The following is a 16345-nucleotide window of genomic DNA, read 5'->3' on the forward strand; positions in this document are numbered from 1 at the left end:
TTTCTCTCTGGTGCCCACCCCTTTTAATAACGATGCTACGTACGTCACTGATAGGTGATATCAGTGAGTAACAATAAATACATGTACCAAAACGGCGCCTCATACTATAATTATTCTCACAATTTATATTACCTAATTCTTTTATGAAGTGCTTTTTTTAATTATGATTACATAATTAGACGTAAAACTTCTTCTTAAATTCTTCATCTGACAATGCTGACCAAAAATAATATTGCAAGGTTCGTTATTTATTAGAATCAACTACATTAATGTATATGAACATATATAACACACATGACAAATATAATGCATTTATACAAAAGACTAAAGTATATATATAAAGGTAAATACGTTATACATATTATATATATGACAATTAGTATAAATGAATATAAGTCTATCACACTATAATAATAACATATATCAACAGTTATCAGTAGCCCAGTTTTCATTGAAACTGGAAATATTTGTCTCTTCCTCCTAATGAAACATCGTTACATGTATAATAAAATACATTTCTGTATATTTTGATTTTGAATTACATCATTTAAAATATTTCTTGGCTCGTGTTAAAAATTCTTCCCCACTTCCTTTCTGTTTGGTCTTGGGTCTTAGTCTTTACTCTACAAAGCGTTTGGTATTTTGTAGATGTTAAGCACAGAGAACTTAAGTTATGTTTCCCGTTTTCTTCATATTCCCAATGTTTTAAACAACGTACTTGATCTAAAAATTACGTATTTTTGGTTTTGGACACAAATGATTGATATCCATTCAAAAAAGACAACCATATATAAGAACTTCTTAACAAGACTTCTCTTATTGGAAAACTTAAAAAGCTTTTTGAATAAAAAAAAATCAGCTGACTTCCTAAAACCCTTATGTAGGTATATCTGTTTGAAGGTTGTAACACATCAGGTGTCAGCAGTCCTTGTGATTATTATATAAACAAGAGGCCCAGGGGCCACAGCGCTCACCTGAGCACATCGGGCTTGAATTTACTCCCCCCCCCCCTCCAGGCGTTCATCATTTGAACAAACTAGAATCTACACTACCTGAGGATGATTCCATATAAATATCACTAATCATAGCTTTGAAGTACTTAAAAAGATTTTAAAAGGGTTACCTATATATCCCTATGTGAAACTTGGGTCGGCCATTTTGGCCCCACCCTAGCCACGGGGGTCATGATTTGAACAAACTTGAATCTACACTACCTGAGGATGATTCCATATGAGTTTAATCTTTCCTGGCCCAGTGGATCTTCAGAAGGATTTTTAAAGATATTTCCTATATATTCCTATGTAAAACTTGGGTCGGCCATTTTGGCCCCACCCTTGCCCCGGGGGTCATGATTTGAACAAAATTAAATCTACACTACCTGAGGATGATTCCACATCAGTTTCATCTTTCCTGGCCCAGTGGTTCTGGAGAAGAAGATTTTTAAAGATTTTTCCTATATATTCCTATGTAAAACTAGGGTCGGCCATCTTGGCCCCACCCTTGCCCCGGGGGTCATGATTTGAACAAACTTGAATCTACACAACCTGAGGATGATTCCACATGAGTTTCATCTTTCCTGGCCCAGTGGGTTCTGGAGAAGAAGATTTTTAAAGATTTTTCCTTTATATTCCTATGTAAAATTTGGGTCGGCCATTTTGGCCCCACCCTTGCCCCGGGGGTCATGATTTGAACAAACTTGAATCTACACTACCTGAGGATGATTCCACATCAGTTTCATCTTTCCTGGCCCAGTGGTTCTGGAGAAGAAGATTTTTAAAGATTTTTCCTATATATTCCTATGTAAAACTAGGGTCGGCCATCTTGGCCCCACCCTTGCCCCGGGGGTCATGATTTGAACAAACTTGAATCTACACTACCTGAGGATGATTCCACATGAGTTTCATCTTTCCTGGCCCAGTGGGTTCTGGAGAAGAAGATTTTTAAAGATTTTTCCTTTATATTCCTATGTAAAATTTGGGTCGGCCATTTTGGCCCCACCCTTGCCCCGGGGGTCATGATTTGAACAAACTTGAATCTACACTACCTGAGGATGATTCCACATGAGTTTCATCTTTCCTGGCCCAGTGGTTCTGGAGAAGAAGATTTTTAAAGATTTTTCCTATATATTCCTATGTAAAATTTGGGTCGGCCATTTTGGCCCGCCCTTGCCCCAGGGGTCATGATTTGAACAACTTGAATCTACACTACGTGAGGATGATTCCACATGAGTTTCATCTTTCCTGGCCCAGTGGTTCTGGAGAAGAAGAATTTTAAAGATTTTTCTTATATATTCCTATGTAAAACTTGGGTCAGCCATTTTGGCCCACCCTTGCCCCGGGGGTCATGATTTGAACAAACTTGAATCTGCACTATCTGAGGATGATTCCACATGAGTTTAATCTTTCCTGGCCCAGTGGTTCTGGAGAAGAAGATTTTTAAAGATTTTTCCTATATATTCCTATGTAAAACTTGGGTCGGCCATTTTGGCCCCACCCTTGCCCCGGGGGTCATGATTTGAACAAACTTGAATCTACACTACCTGAGGATGATTCCACATGAGTTTCATCTTTCCTGGTCCATCGGTTCTGGAGAAGAAGATTTTTTAAAAATGCATTAATTTTTAACAAATTTATGATTATCTCCCCTTGGAAAAGGGTGTGGCCCTTCGTTTGAACAAACTTGAATCCCCTTCACCCAAGGATACTTTGTGCCAAGTTTGGTTGAAATCGGCCCAGTGGTTCTTGAGAAGAAGATGAAAATGTGAAAAGTTTACGACAACAACGACAACAACAACGACAACGACAGACAACGGACAAATTTTGATCAGAAAAGCTCACTTGAGCCTTCGGCTCAGGTGAGCTAATAATATGGCCATCGAAACTTCCATGATTTTTTATTACGTTCGTTTAGAATTTGACAATAACTATTTTTGTGGCCTTGCGTGATCTATAAAATGACCCAGAATGTCTACAGACCTTTGACTTAAGTAGTTAAAAAAGGCTTTCATGTTACGTATGGCGTAGTACAAAATGAATTCCGTGTAAAGTTCAGATACAATCCTGTCCAGTAACTTTTATGGAAAATATTAGCCTATTAAGTTATGTCCTCACAAGAATTTCACTTAATTCTGTCACACTCTTTCTGTACAGTGACATCGTAAAGAAAAAAACGTGTTAAAGTTCTATACTACTTTTTCTCTTCAAAAAGAGTCATAAAGACAGATCTGGTGAATCCAGTTTATCCCTATTTATGTCGCTGTGGCACTTCAAAAGATACTGAAAGATTTTTTCCCATATAACGCCATTTAAAAACTGATCCCCTACTGGTGCACAATCGACCCTGGGGCCAACAGAACAGAATGCACTCAACAGCACCTGGGGGTACATCCACATTACTGTGACAAATAATGAGATGACTCTACAGTTCTTCTTCATCAGATCTTTTATAGTATTACCGCATTACAATATTCAACTTTGATCTTTTATTGTGCCCATTTCTTACCTCCGTGGACCATGATTTGAACAAGATCGTTTCTGCATTACATATCTGCAAATGTTTTCTCAAGATTATGACAAATCACTGCCTTGCTGATTGTAGACTTTTTTTAAAGAATATTTTTTTTTAAAGAATCCGATGCAAAACATGGATCCCCTATTACGGCCCCACCCTATTGCCAAGGGCCACGATTTGATAAAATTTGAATCTACGCTATTTTTAAAACTCAGTTATTCCTGAAATTTATAAATGATCACCATAATATCACTAATCTCACCAATTTTAAAATTTATCCCCTTAAAAGAGGACGTCAAAAAAAATTAAATCCCCTTTATCCAATTTTGCTTTTTGGCATATTTATTTGAAATGGTTCATTTGTTCTTCAGAAGATGAAAATAATGAAATTGAAAGAGACGGACGCACGCACGGAAAAATAAGATAGTAATACTATAATTACATTAGCAAGATTTAGAATCAGTAGTCATAAATTACCAATAGAAATAGGCCGATGGAGAAAAATACCCACAAATCAAAGACTATGTACTTTATGCAATAATGATACTGGAGACGAATTCCATTATATTATGTCGTGTCCAGCTCTAAACGATAGTAGAAAATTGTTAATTCCATCAACAATTCGACCAAGTGCTTTCAAGTTTTCAAATTTATATCCATGTAAAAAGTATTCGTTATCAATAACTTTTGTAAATTCGTTAATATAGTTAATAAGAGAGTTACCTTCCAGGTTAATGTTTATTATAAAAATCCTAAAGTTTTGAGTCCAAACAATTATTTAATTTAAAACAGTAAAAATCAACTAGTTAAACTATGCAAATTTATTTGGGTTTGAGTTTGTTATTGATTTATGACACTGTCATCTTTCATCGTTTGTTTTAATTTCCTCATGCATGCTGTATTACATTGTATTGTACATATTTCATATTTGTATCTTCTGTATAGTGTAGTGCAGTTTTAGAGAATAAACTATTGAACTGGATTGAAAAAAAGATGGTAAAAACAGAAGTTCATTTGAACTGTCAGCTCTGGTGAGATAAAAAGTAAACTTTATCTTGTAATTTTAACGAATTCAATATAAAATTTAGAAAAAATAAACATGAAATAAAAGAAATGTTTTACTTTTGCAAAAAAGTAAATATTTGACATGAGTGAAAATAAAATGCTTTTTTCAATGACATGCACACGTGTATTTTTAAATTGCTTTTTTTTTTTTTTTTTTTTTTTCTTTTTTTTTTGTTTGTTTTTTTTGTTGTTGTTGTTGTTGAATTTTTGTTATGACGGCGCTTGTCTCACTCCTAAACCCACTGATAAAACGGGTCACCGCTTAATATGTAGTAATTTAAATTGTGCATAAAATTAATGAATTAGACGGGTACTGGTTCAGTGTATCCATGGTCCGGGACTTCTGTCGGGATAAAGACCGTTCTCAGTCTCTGAAAGAAAAAAAAACGGATTTGAAAAAAAAAACAACTTTACACTAAAAGCAATTTAAAGGTATCTTGCATTGATGTTGATGTACAACGTCTAAAAAGTAGATTCAAAATAGAATTATGGGACTTTGTTAAAGTCAGTTTACAGTTCACGTATCAAAAAGATCTAGAAGAAAATCCGACTCTATTCATATGACGTTTACATGTATTGCTTTTGCGAGAATCCCTAATTATGAAAAAAAAAGATAAGCCATGCCAAGTTATAGAATGGTGTTGTATTTGATGTTGTTAAACTCGATGTTCTGGTGCTACAGTACTGTACTACACTAGTGTAAGACATTCTTTCTATATCCGAGTTTTACTATTTATAAAATTTCCGTGGTGTATCTTCATACATGTAACTGGTGCGTTGCCTATAAACAATTGCAACAACTAAATAAAAGGAAATATTTTGGAAATAAATTAAAGGGGCTGTTATTGTGCAAGATAGTTCTTTTACACGAATATTGAATAGGGAAAGGATAGAAAAGGGATTTTCATTTCAATGATTTAAAATTAAAATCCTCATCTTGTTATTTTGAACGTCAAATGAAAGCTTTAGATATACATGTATTCTTAAATTACCTTTGAAAAGGAACAGTATAAAGCTACCCGAAATGCAGAATATTACTATTGAAATTATGTAATAGGTGATATATCGATACCACGAGATATTTTTTGGTCATCCCTAATTATGTTCCTTCTCGCGGCACATTTGTTTAGGGTATATTTCAATGTGTATTTAATTAAAAGAATTCCCGACAGATTAAAGGTGGTTTATGGATTAATCTTCGATACCAAGATAATCCCGCTTATGTATTTTTTTTATATTGCGTCTGTAAAGAGGTACAAGGTGGGAAAATTGCTGAAATAATTGCTCATGTCTTCCATCGGTCCATCCAAATGATACTTACGTTTCCTTTTAGAAACCTCGGTAATGTAGAAAAAGAATTGTAGCCAGTGTTAACTCAATCTGTTCGTGTTTCGTGTTGCTTTGCATGCCAAAGGTACAAACACCAAAATCAATGGGATGGATGTGATTAAATAACATGTAAGGGTAAGTCGCATTGGTTGTTTGTATGTTTTTTAACAAATTGCCAACTTTATTAATTTGTCCATAATCTACGGACGTTGATCTAACATTCATTAGGACTAAAAATTCATACACTATATCTAGAAGGAGGATATCCTTTCATATAAAAATTTGGATTTTGCGATATATGGAAATCTTTGTATAGCAACGGGATTTACTCGTAAATCAACCGGTTAACCTTTTTGTTTTGACTGTAGATTAACCTGAAATCAGCGATGCCAAAATGTAGGAGAGAAATAGGAGAAGAAACATTTAACAATGAAGGGATTTTCTATCTGTTATCGTTAGGAAATGTCTAACGATAAATCAGATTCTAAGAAACCCCTTACCCTCCCTACCATATATGGACACTTAGACATCACCTTAAAGCATCCCCACCTCCGCAGAAAAACGGGTCGAATTTTTGATATAGTGCAAGACTTCCGAGTCCGGGCCACCAAGGATAGGGACACTGTTTCCCTTCCTGGCCGGGAGTACCTCTCACTCCCCGAAATAGATTCCCAAAAGAAGGTGTCGCCCAGCAAACTGCTGACGCGACAACCCACCTTTGTCAAGCCAAGGTCACGCCAAAGCTGGCACAGCACTCGTACTCTGACCACCTATCAACGATCAATACTGGATGAAAATGAGAAAGACTTTACGAGAAGGAATACCGAGAAAAAGACCAAGAAACTACTCGGAGAACTTTACACAGACAAGCAGTATTTGGAATATATTGTCAGTAAGTAAACGTAAAGAAGCTAAAACGCTGCTAAAGATTAAATCTTGTATACTATTATACAATTATATTGTTATTTTTTCGATGACAAATTTCAATATATGTTTAAAAATGTTTAGAAATTGATATCGGAATAAACACGACAAAGCTGGCATGGCACTCGTGCTTTGCTGCAATCTACAGCTGTAGTTTGTCGTATACGGACTATTTTCTTTTTTATATTGTTTGATATATACATGTACTTGACTAAAAAATTAGTTATATTTCAATGCTCTAATTGCAAAAGTATGATTGATTTTAAAATTTTCTATATCTTTAGAGCACCTCTTTGGAAAATGCATGATAATGTACATGTATAATACTCAAATAGTAATAGTTTTATTCTGTTTGACTTTGAAAACGTTTCTCTCCTTTATCAGATTCATCAGAAAGCTCTGGATTAGGAAAAGAAATATTTGAAAAATCAAAGAAAGGACTTGAGTACTTAAAAGATCGCTGCATGTTTTGGGAAAATCAAACCCCGATTCCACTAAGACCCGATCCTATGTTAGTACAGCAGATGTTCGGGTCACGTATGCCTTCTCGGCGAATGTCCGTGACTCGTCAGACGCGGGGGCCCGGATCACCCCTGACGCCAGTAAAATTAGACAGCATGAGGGAAAAAAATCGCGGAAAAACATTTTACAAGTGATTCTGTCAACATTTCATTGAAATGATGTGTGTACTGATGTGATCAGTGTCGATTGTATGTGATTTGACGTGAGAAAGTTCATGCGCCATCACAATTCACACATGAATGCTTTGAAAGAATTCAGAGGAGATTACGTGGACTGGTGAGCAGTAGGAACCATTGATACTTTCTATTCCACAAATACTGGAAGTATCTGGATTACTCGACCAGAAAATTCAAGGGTTCCGTACGACTAAAACTAAATAACTATACAAGGAGTGTTCCTCTTACTTTTGCACGTGTCATTCTGTTAAATCTTTGTTTATTGTCTTTCATAATTAAAATTATCATGGAAAAGAAGATATTTGAAATTACCGAATGGCACTACTTTCATTTTGATCTGAATGTGACTTTTATCTTAAAAATGATTTAGATTTTAACAATAAGAAATAGTAGGGGAAAAGCAGACCCTTCATTACTAATATATATATGTTTAATTTGAGATTATGTAGGTACTCCAATTACATCCCATTTGAATTTTGTTATCAGATAAGGATTGACTCTTTAACCAGTAAAATACTACAATTGTTTGAAACTAATACTGTATATATAAACAAGTTTGCCAGAATTGTTTCTCAACACAAATATTGGAGGCGGATAGTTTGGGGAAATCAATTCATTATTTAAACCTATGTCGATCGAGACAACATCAAATCATTATATTCATATTCTTACTTCAAACGCAAGGGATCATTTTTATTTGACATACATCCCCAAATATATCCTTAAGGTACTCATATCACTCATCAAAAATATAATCGACACTACTGTATAGTTCCTGTAATGAAATACAAAGCAAACAAACAAACAAAAAAAAAAAACAAAACAATTCCAACATGATAAAAATATCTTACTTCCAGAAAGGTACCAGGAGTAATGATGAGTTTATATACAAAATATCCAGGGATGAATATTAACGACGACATCACTATTAGCCATCCGATGGAAATGGCCCAGGCTGGATAAGAATACTTCGCATACGGTTGGGGTTCGTGACCAATCAGAGACATAATGAAGAGGAACTGCAAAAGATGTATAAAAAATATCATTATCTGATGTCAAAAATTATTAAATGGTCCTAAAGTGAAGCATAAATATTCTAAATATGAAAGTAAAATATTTACTATATTTGACAATCTGATACTAGTAAGGGATATGTCCCTTCATTTTAACAATTTAAATTCCCCTTTACCCAAGAATGCTTTGTACCAACTTGATACAGACGGACGGACAGACAGACGGACAGACAGACGGACAGACGGACGGACGGACGACGGAAATGTACATTTATAGGGCATGCATGTTGAGGAATATACCGTTTACCCTTTTTTTTCGCGTGTTGGAAATTTTGCGAAATAGGGGTAGATTTGTGCAGTTTTTATTTTGCGTAAGTTGTTTTTTACGATTGAAGATTTTTAAAAAATAAATGTTTATGTTTTTATGCCACATTATAGCTGACATAATTTCTGCGTCTTTTATATTTTGCGAATTAAAAATGATTGCAGAAACCCGAAAAATAGAACATCGAGAAAAAATGGATATACGGTAGATATGACGCAAGTTCTGGTATTATTACTATTTTCGCTCTTTAAAAGTTCCTCCCAATTTAAACAGTTTTTCATTAAAGTTTGGGTCGCCCGCGTGGCGCAGTGGTTAAAGCATCTGCTCTAGAGTCGCGAAGTAAGAAGTCAATCCTTACGTGGCGGGTTCGAATCCCACTGTGGGACGTGGAGACTGGTCCTTCGGATGAGACCGTATAAACCGAGGTCCCATGTCGCAGTAGGTGCTGGTACGAAAGAGATCCCTCCCTGCTCAATTGCCCTGAGTGCCGAGTAAAGGACAAAATTTGCAGCTCTCCACCGGCAAGTGGTGGCGTCTCCATTTGAGTGAAAAATTCTCGAGAGGGACGTGAAACAATATACAATCAATCATTCATTTTTTTTTAACATTTTGGGATGATACCTCACTTATCAACTTATTATTTTTTTAATAAAAGGCATCTAGATTTATTTCTTTTAAATTAACAGTGACCATAATGAAAAAATATGTTACTGAATAAGCAAATTCAAAGAATTGTGGTTTCCCCGCTTTTGGTGTCTTTTTGGGTGAGATGTCATTTTTTATGGTATATTGTATCAAAAATTAACGCCCTTTCTTATGTCATTCAGAGGTTAACTTCTAAGTTGATTCTTTTTTAAAATAAGGTCAATTGTGAAGGTCAAAGGTCAAGGGGTTAGAAATCATAGCATGCTCGGAAATACCTTGTCATAGGAAATGCACATGTCAAATATGAAAGCCCTATCATTTCTTAATCAAAAGTTATAAGGAACAATGAACGTTTTTGAAAAGTAGGTCAAACCTCAAGGTCAAGGTAAAAAATCATAGTGTATTAAGAAAGGTGTTGTCACACGCAATAAAGCCCTGTGTCTTCTCATTCAAAACTCATGAGCAATGATAAAATTTTTGAAAAGTAGGTCAAACTTCAAGGTCAAGATCACTAGGTCAAAAATCATTGTGTATTTAGAAAGGTCTTGTCACAGATAATAAACATATTAACATGAAAGCCATATCTCTTCTCAATCAAAAATCATAGTGTATTGAGAGAGGTCTTGTCACAGGTAATATACATATATAATATGAAAGCCCTATCTCTTCTCATTAAAAAGATATGACCAAGGTTAAAGCTTTTGTGACGGACGGACAGAACTACAGAATGACAGACGAATGAGATTTAATGTCCCCTCGCTTTCGCGAAAGCGGGCGGGACAACAGTTATGTGGCTATGGTGGACAAGTTATAATACAAACGAGCAGTGATGTGACTATGATGGACAGTAATAATACAAACGAGCAGTATAGCGGGACTGAGGAATTTCCAGCAGAGTCTCCAGAAGATTCCAGGCCGAAATCCTAGCATGGACTTGATGTCATCACTGAACCTTTCAACGCCTTAAAAAACAAAAATAAGTGTAACTTTTCAAAATTATTTTTCTTTTTTTTTTTTATTTTTGGGTTTTTTTTTATATTGTAATTATGTCAGGTCATTATTTAAAATTTTTATCACTTACCATATATCCAGGAAACAGACAGAGATTCCAAGAACACAACAAATATTAGGGCAATAGGAGCAACGTAAGAATCCAATAGCTGAACAACATGAATTCCACCCTGCAAAAAAAGTATTAATTTGCTGTAAAACAAAAAAGAAAGAAAGACTGCAAATAAATAGATGCAGACCAGAGTCTTTCCTTTTAAAAAAAACTTAGCAACCTTTGAACATATGATAATTGGCACCCCATTTCTGAGTATGAGATCAAGTTTGCAATACTTTCAATTTAAATTGCATGTTTTTGAAAACGAAGCTAAAAGGTTTGTATATATCTCTGAATCATTAAAGTGACAATACGGCGCATCTCTTCAAAAACAGACTTGTTAAAATTTTCCTATAGGATTTGGAATTTTTTTCATACTTATAAATGTATACACTTTCAGAAAATTACATATTTCATAAGTAAATAATTCTGATTATTTCATTAAAATTAATAATTATTTATGGTCCATAAATATATACATCCCAACGTGTTCGAGGTTCCACATTCCATGCTATCGAGCATGCGTACAGTTTTCATAAACAAAACAGCATGGTAAGAGAGGGAAGCCCGGTAGATCTGCTACATTGACAAAGTCGACAAAAACGAAAAACAAAACCAAAAAGAGGCCCACGGGCCTTATAGGTCACCTGAGCATTATGCAACAACTTTCCAGTTATTGAATTTGATTCATGTTTTAAGCCAGATGCTATATGGCATTCACAATTTTGAAAGAGGCACCATTGAACATCATAACTTTACACTTAGCAGATGCTTAGCTTGGTTACTGAATACCCATACGCAGGGTAGGGGAACAAAAATGCATTCCAACTAATCAGTAATATTCAGCAATAAACAGTAGTGCTCCTAACACTGTGACAAAAACCCCTGACCCTAGTTCCACACATTGCACAAATTTTAAAAAGGCACCCTTAAAATTGCCTATCAAAAATAAATAAATGTTTTATAAATACAAAGGAGCAGATTTCAAACAATTAATTCATTTTCAGTATATAAGTATAGCACCTCCCCCCCCCCCAACCCTGACCCTGGGGCCTTGAAATTCACAATTCTGCAAGATTAGGGCCCTTGCTCATCATAACTATATAGGTAGTTCATCTGCTTCATACCCAGAGACAGAGAAGAAAATTTTCAAAGATTTAAGGTCAGACGACACGTTCCTCAAATAAACGTCCTGTTTCTTTTGGTATTATATCATTTATCATTTATATTTGCCACTCTCTTCTGATTTCTACATTGTTTTCAAAATGTTTTTAGATATAAGTACACCAAAAATTATGATAAAGGCCATTCAAGAGATTACCCATGAGGGTTATATAAGAAATATGACCCCGTCGTATCTTGTCCAAATGCCTGGTAAGGTTCCCTAATTTTTTGTGAGGAAACGTATTTAAGTACCTCTACTTCATTGACAAATTCTTAGGAAAAATTATATATTTTTGAGGAACGTGTCGTCTGACCTTAATGCATTTTCACTATATAATCAATAGAGCCCCGCCCTAACACCAGAACCCCTGACCCTGGGGCCATGAAATTGAAAATTTTAGAAGAGGCATTCTTGCTCATCATAACGGTGTACTTAGTTAGTTTATTTAATTCCTAGGAGCAGAGAAGAAGATTTTCAAAGAATTCATGTATTTTCAATATATAATCAAACGAGCCCTGCCCTAACACCAGAGCCCCTGACCCTGGGACCATAAAATTCACAATTTTGGTATCTTCACTATATAATCAATAGAGCCCCCCCCCCCCCCCCCCCCCAACACCAGAACCCTTGACCCTAGGGCCATAAAATTCACAAGTTTGGTTGAGGCACTCTTGCTCATCATAACTATGCACTTAGTTATTTATTTAATACCTAGGAGCAGAGAAGAAGATTTTTAAAGAATTCATGTATTTTCACTATATAATCAAAAGAGCCCCCCCCCTTAACACCAGAACCCTTGACCCTGGGGCCATAAAATTCACAATTTTGGTAGAGGCACTCTTGCTCATCATAACTATGCACTTAGTTAGTTTATTTAATACCTAGGAGCAGAGAAGAAGATTTTCAAAGAATTCATGTATATTTACTAGAGCCCCCCCCCCCCAACACCAGAACCCTTGACCCTAGGGCCATAAAATTCACAATTTTGGTAGAGGCACTCATTCTCATCATAACTATGTACTTAGTTGGTTTATTCAATACCCAGGAGCACAGAAGAAGATTTTCAAAGAAATAATGCATTTTCACTATATACTTATTTAGCCCCGCCCTAGCACTAGAACCCCTGACCCCAGGGCCATGAATTTCACAATTTTGGTGGAGGACTCAATGCTGATTACAATCATGCAAACAGTTTGACTGCTTGATGTCCAGGAGTAAAGAAGAAGATTTTTAAAGATTGCATTAATTTTAGTGGTTTTGGCCCCACCCCTCAGGCCCAAGGGGGGCAGGGATCATGAAATTCATAATTTTTGTTCCCCTTTACTAGATGCTTTGTGCCAAATTTGGTTGAAATTGGTTCATTGGTTGCAGAGAAGAAGCTGAAAATGTTCAAATGCCAACACACGACGCACGACACACAATACACAACACACGACGCACGACGACGGACGAAAACGGATAGCAATAGGTCACCTGAGTTTACTCAGGTGACCTAAAAATAGGGCTTGAAATTAAAAAGCAACTTTGCTGACAAAAATTTTAGTTGGGAGATTAATATAATCATTGGATGAAGAAAATACGGGTTCTCGGTGACATTCACGTGAGGCTCGCGAAGGTTCTACCCTACAGGTTTGTTGATACATGCTATCATTTCTCGTATCTCCATGGCTTTCAAAGAAAGAAAATCAGTGTAAACTCAACGTTAAAATGCACTTATGACATATAAAATTTATTGCCATTTGAAGTGCAAATTGTATTAGAACTACAGAAAGGTATTATGTTTGACATTTTGCCGCGATGACGTATGATTTGGTGGATTTTCCTTTCCTGCACCCCAGTACACAAAACGTCAACATTTGTACTTAATCATGTTAAATTCGTCTGAATGCAGACTAATATGTTAAGTATTATTAATTTACCGGAGAGTTAAGATATTTTAATTCTCAGAATTGATTTTACTTAATATTCCATTATAATTGTAAACCCTACATTATATGCACGTGCCATTTTAGAATTCACGTGGTACAAATAAACAGATCTAAGTTGTACGACCCTTGATTTTCCGGCAGATTCTAATTACGTTAATTTTGTATGAGGAGGGAATATTTATTTTTCTCAAATGCTTAATTCAACTTTTTACCTTATTCCTGAATGATATATTGGGTAAATTTGAATGAAAAAGCGCATGATTTGCAGCCGTATTGCCGCTTTAATAAAATTTATTGAAGATCTAAAAAAAAAAAAAAGCCTCATTATATTGATCAGTAAACAGACAATTTATGTTTTTAATTGTAGGAAGTGTTTTTTGTTTTTGTTTGTTTGTTTGTTTGTTTGTTTTTTGTTGTTTTTTTTTGTTTTGTTTTGTTTTTTGTTTTTTTTTTGCACTGGACATCTTCCTAAAAGCATCATAAAATGAAGCTAAGATATTGCGGTAATTAACAATGATCAATAAATCCTAAGACTGCAGTAAGTACATGTAAACCAGATTTACTGTGAGCGACCTCACAAAACAATATCACCCGCTACAATTTTTACCTCTTCTAAGCCGGACACTCAAATTGAGCTTTTCTGATCGAAAAAAAAGTTCGGCGTACGTCTGCCATGTGTGTTTTTAATAATCATCTCAAGTAAACTAAGCCAAAGAAAAGTAAATTATTTAAAAGCTTCATTACAAAAAGAAGATTCATATTTGTTCAAACATGACTCACAGGAATTACTAGTAAGTGGGTTCAAAATAGGGAATGGTTGTTAATGAAACATGTTGTTATCCAAAGAAAGGACGTGTCTCAATTAATAAATATTTCAAAATATGCCTGTGAAATTTGAAAGCTAAAACATTAAACATTGAAATGTTACGGCCAAGGTTGAAGTTTTAAATCTTTAAAAAAAACAAGATATGTTTGTGAAACACTGATGTCCCCGTATGGCAACATATCGAAGGTTAAATTTTCTCAAATGCCAATCAAACATGTTGATATCTAAAGTAGGGTCTTCTCACAAAAAATACAAATGCATGTGCAATACAATCCCTAGCACCACCTGTTCAAAATTTATGGTCCATGTTAACATTTTTTAAGGTAAGTCAAACTCTGGGATCAAGGTCAAAGCGTCAAGAATATTGGTTTCTGAAGAAAGGCCTTGTCACAAAGATTATATATGGGAAGTAAAAAAGCCTTAGTCCTAACCTTTCAAAAGTCATTGCCAAGGTTAATGTTGGTAAAGAGTAGGTCAAACACCAAGGTCAAAGTGTCGAAGTTGTTGGTTTCTAATGAAAGGTCTTGTCACAAGGATCACATATGCGAAATATGAAAGCCCTAGCCCTTACCGTTCAAAAGTTATGGCAAAGGTTAAAGTTTATTTAAAAGTAGTTCAATCTCATCTCCATGGTCAAGGTCAAAAGGTAAAATTTGTTGGTATCCAATGAAAGGTCTTATCACAAGGATTACATATGTGAAGTATGAAAGCCCTAGTCCTTACCGTTCAAAAGTTAATGACCAAGGTTAACGTTTTTTAAAAGTAGGTCAATCTCCAAGGTCAAAAGGTCAAAGTTGTTGGTATCCAATAACAAAAAAGTCACTTAAAGGTGATGGAAAGGTCACTGAAAAACGACGGAAAGGTCACTGAAAGATAACTGATATGTGTCCGCTGAATGGTGACTAAAAGGTACCTGAAATATGACTGAAAGGCAACTGAAAGGTCACTGAAATGTATGTGCCATTCAGTGACTGAATGACCACTGAAAAGTCAATGAAAGCTGCCTGTAAGTTTTAACTGAAAGGTCTTGTTTCTTCCTGTGAAAGACACAAGTGAAGACCTTGTCATAAGGAAAAAAACGTGTAAAATATTAAAACATTAGGTTTAAGTTTTTTCTTCAAATGTAGGTCAAAATTAAATGTCGATGTCAACATTCTTGGTATCAAAAGGAAGGCCTTGTCACAAGGAATGTGTTATCTGTTTCATATGAAGGCCCTAGTCTAACTTTTCAAACGTTTTGCCTAAGGTTAGTTTTTTAAAAAGTGTGTTTAAAAACCAAAAGGTCAAAGTTAAAGGTCAAAAATATTTATATCCATTAAAAAGGTTTTGTCACAAGGAATATATAGCGAATTATTACAAGCCCTAGCTCCAACTGTTCTAAAGTTTTTTGCCAAGGTTAATGTTTAATAATTTCTTACAAAAATGGGCCACACTCCAAGGTCAAGAAGTCAAACAAAAAAGAAACAAGAAGGCTGTGAGCAAATGCTTAGAAGTAATGCCCCCGCTCCGCATATTAATTTTCACTCTCAAGTGAATATACACATACAAAAATGATTTCCACCATACGGCAAGCCTAGACAAAGAGTTCTAAAATTTAAACTGCAAAGGAAATTTGATAAATGCAGACATACAGATAAATAGGAAGTTGACATTAGATTTGCACAAAAATTAATCCCATCATATGGCATGCTTAGACAAAGAGTGCTAAGATTTCAAGCATCAGCAATGAGTAGTTGATGAGAAAACTGGGACGAAAATTTGGCACAGGCAGATGCACGGATAAACAGGAAGTTGAATTAGGCTTTTCGTGAC

The 16345-nt window shown here is 35.2% G+C and overlaps 2 protein-coding genes across 2 annotated transcripts in view; one reads left to right on the forward strand and one right to left on the reverse strand.

The window, feature by feature from the left end:
• Positions 1 to 232: 232 nt before the first annotated feature.
• The window catches only part of LOC134252059 (sodium-dependent serotonin transporter-like), a 234793-nt gene continuing 218680 nt past the window's right edge, over positions 233 to 16345 (reverse strand). The window contains exons 11-14 of the mRNA XM_062734499.1: positions 10591 to 10690; positions 10371 to 10471; positions 8378 to 8545; positions 233 to 4946 (exon numbers count right to left, since the gene is read on the reverse strand). Of these exons, the coding sequence (XP_062590483.1) occupies positions 4878 to 4946; positions 8378 to 8545; positions 10371 to 10471; positions 10591 to 10690 (438 nt within the window). The 3' untranslated portion in view covers positions 233 to 4877. The remainder of the gene's footprint in view (positions 4947 to 8377; positions 8546 to 10370; positions 10472 to 10590; positions 10691 to 16345) is intronic.
• On the forward strand, positions 6367 to 7484 carry LOC134251700 (uncharacterized). The gene is made up of 2 exons (XM_062734130.1): positions 6367 to 6796; positions 7213 to 7484. Exons 1-2 carry the CDS (start codon positions 6367 to 6369, stop codon positions 7482 to 7484), a joined length of 702 nt encoding a protein of 233 aa, XP_062590114.1.

The sequence above is a fragment of the Saccostrea cucullata genome, unplaced genomic scaffold (genome assembly GCF_032062105.1).
Source record: "Saccostrea cucullata isolate Sc308-1 unplaced genomic scaffold, CSIRO_AGI_Scuc_v1 ctg1, whole genome shotgun sequence".
NCBI classification, from domain to species: Eukaryota; Metazoa; Mollusca; class Bivalvia; order Ostreida; family Ostreidae; genus Saccostrea; species Saccostrea cuccullata.